Source organism: Malania oleifera, chromosome 10 (genome assembly GCF_029873635.1).
Source record: "Malania oleifera isolate guangnan ecotype guangnan chromosome 10, ASM2987363v1, whole genome shotgun sequence".
Taxonomy (NCBI): domain Eukaryota; kingdom Viridiplantae; phylum Streptophyta; class Magnoliopsida; order Santalales; family Ximeniaceae; genus Malania; species Malania oleifera.
In genome coordinates this window covers 35,821,273-35,827,741 of record NC_080426.1, presented here as the reverse complement: position 1 = coordinate 35,827,741, position 6,469 = coordinate 35,821,273, and the positions used below count along the sequence as shown (strand labels likewise).

Genomic DNA, 6,469 nt, shown 5'->3' with positions numbered 1-6,469 from the left:
CCTCAATTGAACTACAGGACATTATAGCTCAGACTATTTGTATGGCTGGCAATGTATCTCTTTCCACTACTCTCTCAGTCTTGCCTGGTAAGTCTCAATCTTGGCTCTTTGATTCTGCTTGTTGCAACCACATGACACCTCAGTACTCATCTTTATTTTCTAAACTTGAACCTACACCGCACCCTCTAAATATCCATATAGCTTATGGTTCCACTTTACATGACAATAGTCTAGGGCCTGTTTCGACCTCCAACCTTTTAGTTCCTGGGGTCTTCCATGTACATGACCAATCCTATAATTTATTCTCTATGAGACAATTAGTTAAACTAGGTAATCGCCTTACCTTTGACTATTCTGTATATATTGTGCAGGATCCAAAGACGGGGCAGGAGCTTGGGACCGGTCCTAGAGTTGGGCGTATATTTCCTGTGGACAACCTTCATCTTCCACATGTTGCTTTTGTTTCTATTGCTGCTGCAGCTACTGCAGTTTCTTCTTAACCTTCTCTCGCACTTTGGCATACTCGTCTTAGTCATGCACCCTCTTCTCGGGTACAACAATTAGCTTCTAGGGGTCTATTAGATTCTGTGTCAAAAGACAATTTTGATTGTACTTCATGCCAGTTAGGAAAACAACCAGCTTTACCTTTCAATAGTAGTGAATATGTTACTAATATCATTTTTGAGTTAATTTATTCTGATGTTTGGAGACCTTCTCCTATTACTAGTATTGGTGGATCTCGATATTTTGTTATCTTTATTGATGATTATTCTCATTATAGTTGGATTTTTCTCGTGAAATCTCATTCTAAATTACTACCAATCTATAGTAACTTTGCAAAAATAGTTGAAACACAATTTTCCAAACGTATCAAGATTTTTTGATCTGATAATGCTCTTGAATATACTCAATATGATTTTCAAGCCATTTTTGCATTCCTATGGGACTGTACATCACCTAACTTTTCCAGGTACCTCTTAGAAAAGTGGTAAAGCCGAACAAAAACTTCATCATATTCTGGACACTCTTCGTGCTCTCCTTCTCTCTACTACAGTTCTTTCTCCTTTTTGGGGTGAAGCTGCTCTTTATGTTGTTCACACTATCAATCGCATTCCTAGTTTTGTCATCAAAATTCAAACTCCATATGAGCGTCTTTTTGGGTCACATCCAGACCATCATCACCTTCACTTCTTTGGTTCTACTTGTTTCGTTCTTCTTTAGCCATATGAGCACAACAAACTCGAGCCTCGATCCAGACTTTGTTGTTTCCTTGGCTATGGCGAAACTCAAAAGGGGTATTGGTGTTATGATCCTGTCTCTCATCATCTTTGTGTCTCCCATAATGTTGTCTTTTGGGAACATCGATCCTTTGTTAAGCTCTATCTCACTTTCGTTCTTCCTTGTCTACCTCATCTATGTCAGAAATCTTTCCAGACGAGTCACCTATTTCCTCTATGGATACTCATGATCCTCCTATAGACTTCTCTGTTCAACCACCAGATACTTTTGATCCCTTTCCCAGTTCACCCTTTAATGAACAATTTGAAGATGAACATATAGGTCGATGACAAGCTACCCAACCCTAAGCTTGGGTCCCGTGCTCCTACTCCACCTGAATATCTTGTAGAAGACATTCCACCTCATCACTTAACCCGAGTAAGATCCATTCCTGCTCATTTACTTGACTATCATTGTTACACTGCCCTTGTTACACTGCACGAGCCTCACCTATCGTTAGGCCTCCACTGACCCTTTATGGCAAATTGCAATGAAAGAGGAATTTGATGCATTATCTAAGAACCATACTTGGGACTTGGTTACTCTCCCTCCTAGATAATCCGTTGTTGGTTGTAAGTGGATCTACAAGATCAAGACTCGCTCTATGAATCCATTGAGCGCTATAAGGCTCGGCTTGTTGCAAAAGGTTTTACACAAGAGTATGTGATTGATTATGAGGAGACCTTTGCTCCAGTTGCTCGTATCTCATTAGTTCGTGCTCTTTTAGCTGTTGTTGTAGCTAGTAAGTGGAACCTTTTTTTAGATGGATGTCAAAAATGCCTTCCTTAATGGGGAGTAAAGTGAAGAAGTTTATATACAACCTCCACCTAGTCTCTCTATTGAACCAAACAAGGTTTGTCACCTTTGACGTGCACTTTATGGTCTTAAACAAGCTCCACGGGCTTGGTTTGCCTAGTTCAGCTCCACCATCTTTCGCTTGGGCTACACTGCAAGTTCTTATGATTCTGTCTTATTTCTTCGTCGCATTGACAAAGGCGTCATTTTGCTTCTCCTATATGTGGATGATATGATCATAACTGGTGATGACCTCAGTGGCATTCAAGAACTCAAGGATTTTCTCAGTCAGCAGTTTGAGATGAAAGATCTTTGTCATCTCGATCAGCTACTTCTTGGGTCTTGAAATCATTCATTCCACAAATGATATTTACATTTCTTAAGCCAAGTATGCATGTGAACTCTTGTCTCAAGATGGACTCACTGATAACAAGACTGTTGACACTCCAGTTGATCTTAATGCGTATCTGACTCCTTCAAGGGGGAAACCATTGTTTAATCCCTCTCTTTACAGACACTTGATTGGCAGCCTATTTTATCTCACTGTCACTCGTCCAAACATCTCCTATATTGTTTAACAGGTGAGCTAGTATCTCTCTGCTCCACGATCGACTTAATTACTATGCTGCTATTCTGCGCATTCTTTAATATTTGAAGGGCACTCTCTTCCATGGCCTTTTCTACTCTGCTCAGTCTCCACTTGTTCTTTGTGCATTCTCTTATGCTGATTGGGCAGGAGATCCCACTTATCGCAGGTTCACCATTGGTTATTGTTTTCTTCTTGGCACTTCTTTGATTTCTTGGCGAAGTAAGAAACAAACCCTTGTGGCCAACTCCAGTACTGAAGCAGAATATCGTGCCCTTGCTGATACCACATGTGAGCTCCTTTGGTTACAATGGCTTCTCAAGGACTTAAGTGTGTTCACATTCTCTACAAATCCCCTTTATTGTGACAATCAAAGTGCCATTCACATTGCTCACAATGATGTCTTCCTTGAATGAATTAAACACATCGAGATTGATGGTCATTTTATCCGTTATCATCTTGTCCATGGTGCTCTCAAGCTCTTCTCAGTTTCTTCTAAACATCAGCTTGTAGATATCTTTACCAAGTCACATCCTAAGGGACGTCATTGTGCTTTGGTCTCCAACCACAAGCTGGTCTCCCACCCACATTGAGTTTGAGGGGGGGTTGTTAACGTGTATTCCTTATTTAGTTAACGTGTATTCCTTATTTTCTTGTACTATACTTATACTACACTTGTACAACACTTCGTGCCTCCTATATAAATAAGCACCCATGTATACTCTTATAGATAAGAAATACGATAATACTTGTTTAGTATTTCTAACATTAAAAGTGTCATGTCATAGTTAAACAACCACACAAAACACCTTATTAAAAAAGAAAAAAAAATAGTAACTAGAGTCCATGTCAAGTGTAACAATTTAGGTCTTTCTAAATTTGTGATGGAGCATTGCAAAAGTTTACTCGCAGCTTGGGGGTAGGTCTCCCCATGAGTGCTTGCGACTCATCTAAGATCACAATATTGGATTGATAATTATTTTTGAATATTAAAAATTTTAGTTCGTACCTCAAGATCACGGGTTTGATTCCCCCTTGAGAGTTTACCCCAGTGAATTATTAGAGATGTGTGAATGGGCGGACGGCTTTCACCTGTGGATTTGGTGCCGCACCATAGTATTCAGAGTTGTGCGATGGTGACTGAAGTCCCCAAATTATATAATAAAAAAAAATTAGTTCGTACATATCCAAGAAACATGATATCTCCCATTAAAATTTAAGTGATCAGCTCTATGAGTCTAACACTCCCTCCTCATGTTAGAATATTAGATCCATCATTTAGGTTTTTATCACCTACAAATAAATCATTGTAATCACCAAAAAACTTTATTATATTGTTATGTAATAGGCAAAAAGATCTATTGTTATTTATTTTTTTGGAAAAGAAAAAGATCTATTGTTATTATATAATAAATAGTTATGTAAAGAACACCTGGGTATAAAATCTTTACACCTCAATCATTATCTCTCAGTTCATCCTTATCCTACATGACATCATTGGAGATTCAAATCATTATTTTTTTCGAGTATATATATATATATATATATATATATATATATTATTTTACTCCACATTCAAACTAATTTCGTGCAATGAAAATATACACATGAAATAATAGGCCTCATTAAATTATACTTATTATTTGATATATTTTTGTTGCACGAGAGCTATTTCACGTATGAGATTGCCTCATAAGAGGAGAAGGCCTAAATTTATTTATTTATTTATATTTTTAACTACTCGGCATGCGTGGATCATCCGCCCATGCAGAAAAGTCTGCGCGTGGTCTACACGCTGTCCTGTTGACTCTGGTACGAAACAACGAAGCCGTGGGAGAACAACCTCATCCAACAGCCGCACGCCAAATTTGAAGTTCCCGAACAGATCAACTCAGTGTTCCAATCCACCTGTTGAGCGTGACTGCCCAATCAAGCGACTCCTTGATGCGCTCTCATTGGCCAGCCGTCCCCCTTTGTCCACCACTTGGTGTGACTAAGACAATTTCCTTCTTTGCTCTTCCACGCGCATGCGTTCAGTCTAAATAAAGAAAGAAATGTAAAAAGTTAAGAAACCACGTACCTCTTTCTCTCTCTTTTCTTTCCATCTTCCTTCTCGAAGCCCTATAAAAATATTCCCATGCATCTTCCAACCCTTCAACATTAATTAAGCACTTCTTTAATTTAATCAACATGGACTTCACTCCTCCGCCGATGCCGCCGCCCTCGTCGTCGTCTTCGTCTTCGTCTTCGTCCTCTTTGCGTACTCTGGAAATCACCGTGATATCCGGCGAGGGCCTGCGCCTCGGCAGCCGGAGAACGGCCAAGAACGCCTTCGTCACGATCCAAACGGACCATTACAACAGCCGGACGACGAGGGTCGATACCGAAGGCGGCAGCCACCCCTCGTGGAACGAGAAACTGGTGGTGGATTTGCCGGTTCACTCCCGGTTCGTGACCGTGGAGGTGCAGTGCAGGGCCGGGTCGGGCAGCCGAACAGTAGGGACGGCACAGATTCCTGCAACAGACTTCGTTGGGGGATACACGCCGGAGAACTACCTGCATTTCTTGAGTTATCGGTTGAGGGACCCCGCCGGGGTTCGAAATGGGATCATTAATATTTCGGTGAGAGTGAAAGCGGGGCCGGAGGGTGGTGGCACATCGTCGTGGCCGGAATTATCGCGGCCGTACAGGATGGAGGGAAGCTTGGCGTGCGGGAAGGATTCTGGGTGGGTGGTGACTGGAATCCCGGTTTGGTATTGATCATATATATATATATCCGATGTAAATTTCGCGGGTTGATGAATTTGAAACCTTCTGTAAATAGCGTACTCAAATTGAGGGATTGATTTATTAATTTTACCTTTTTTTTTTTTCCTTTTTTGGTTTTTATCTTTTCGATTTAATATTGGGAGCTCAATTTATTGAGTTTAAACTGTTAATCTGAGAACCAAAATAATTGGGTTTTAACTATTTATTTATTTATGATTACCCTTCTTAATATTTATGATTTTAGATAAAATTTAATATGATTTGGTAATCTAAATTTACGCATATTGAAATTCATAATTCCAAACACATTGTTTGAGTATATATATATTTAAAAGGAGTTATTTTTTGCACTTAATGGGTGGCTGCTACATAGGTAATGGGAGATAATTCATTTAATTATGTATAAATTTTAAGTTTTGATCACTAACATGTCTCCTCAAAATAAACAAAATATTATTTATAAATATTATTGCTGCAAAATTAATTGAGAGGATATATATCCTACTTTCTTTTTAATCCCCCTTCAAAATATTGAAAATACGTATTTTAAAAAAGAATGGACACCTAATTAAACTATACTCTATTTATTAAAAAATATTAATTGGTACTCCTTTCCTAATTATATTATGTATGTCGTAAAAAATTATACTACCTCATACAAAAGAAGACAATGTTTTTGACAAAAGACCTTTCCTAATAACAATATTTAATTCATAGTCACATATCTTTATTACAATATTGTGCTATAAAAGAAACTCAAATGCACTTGAGTATATATCACGCACTATGAGAATCCAAAGAAATTTAGAAAGACGCACTTAAAAATACTTAATAAGAGCTTATAAGAATACTAGAGGTAGACCCAACGAAGATACCTAGCTAGATGCTTCTCTAGCCTCCTTCAGTGGTCGAGGTCCTATTCCATTCTTTCAATTTTGGACTGACAAGAGTTTTATTGCTTTTTTAGCTGATTTAGGAGGCTAATCTTGACTGCTTTTTGGTTGGAGTTTTTTTCTTTGGTTGGTCGTTTCTTGTGTGTCG

General features: G+C 38.7%; 1 protein-coding gene across 1 annotated transcript; it reads left to right on the top strand.

Moving 5' to 3' along the window:
* The first annotated feature begins 4,732 nt into the window (after positions 1-4,732).
* Positions 4,733-5,513, top strand: LOC131166160 (BON1-associated protein 2-like). The gene has a single exon (XM_058124475.1). The coding sequence runs from the start codon at positions 4,850-4,852 to the stop codon at positions 5,417-5,419; it is 570 nt and encodes a 189-aa protein (XP_057980458.1). The 5' UTR covers positions 4,733-4,849; the 3' UTR covers positions 5,420-5,513.
* Positions 5,514-6,469: the final 956 nt, after the last annotated feature.

Coding starts and splice junctions, on each gene's coding strand:
- LOC131166160 (XM_058124475.1), top strand. CDS start 4,850: ATGGACTTCACTCCTCCGCCGATGCCGCCGCCCTCGTCGTCGTCTTCG.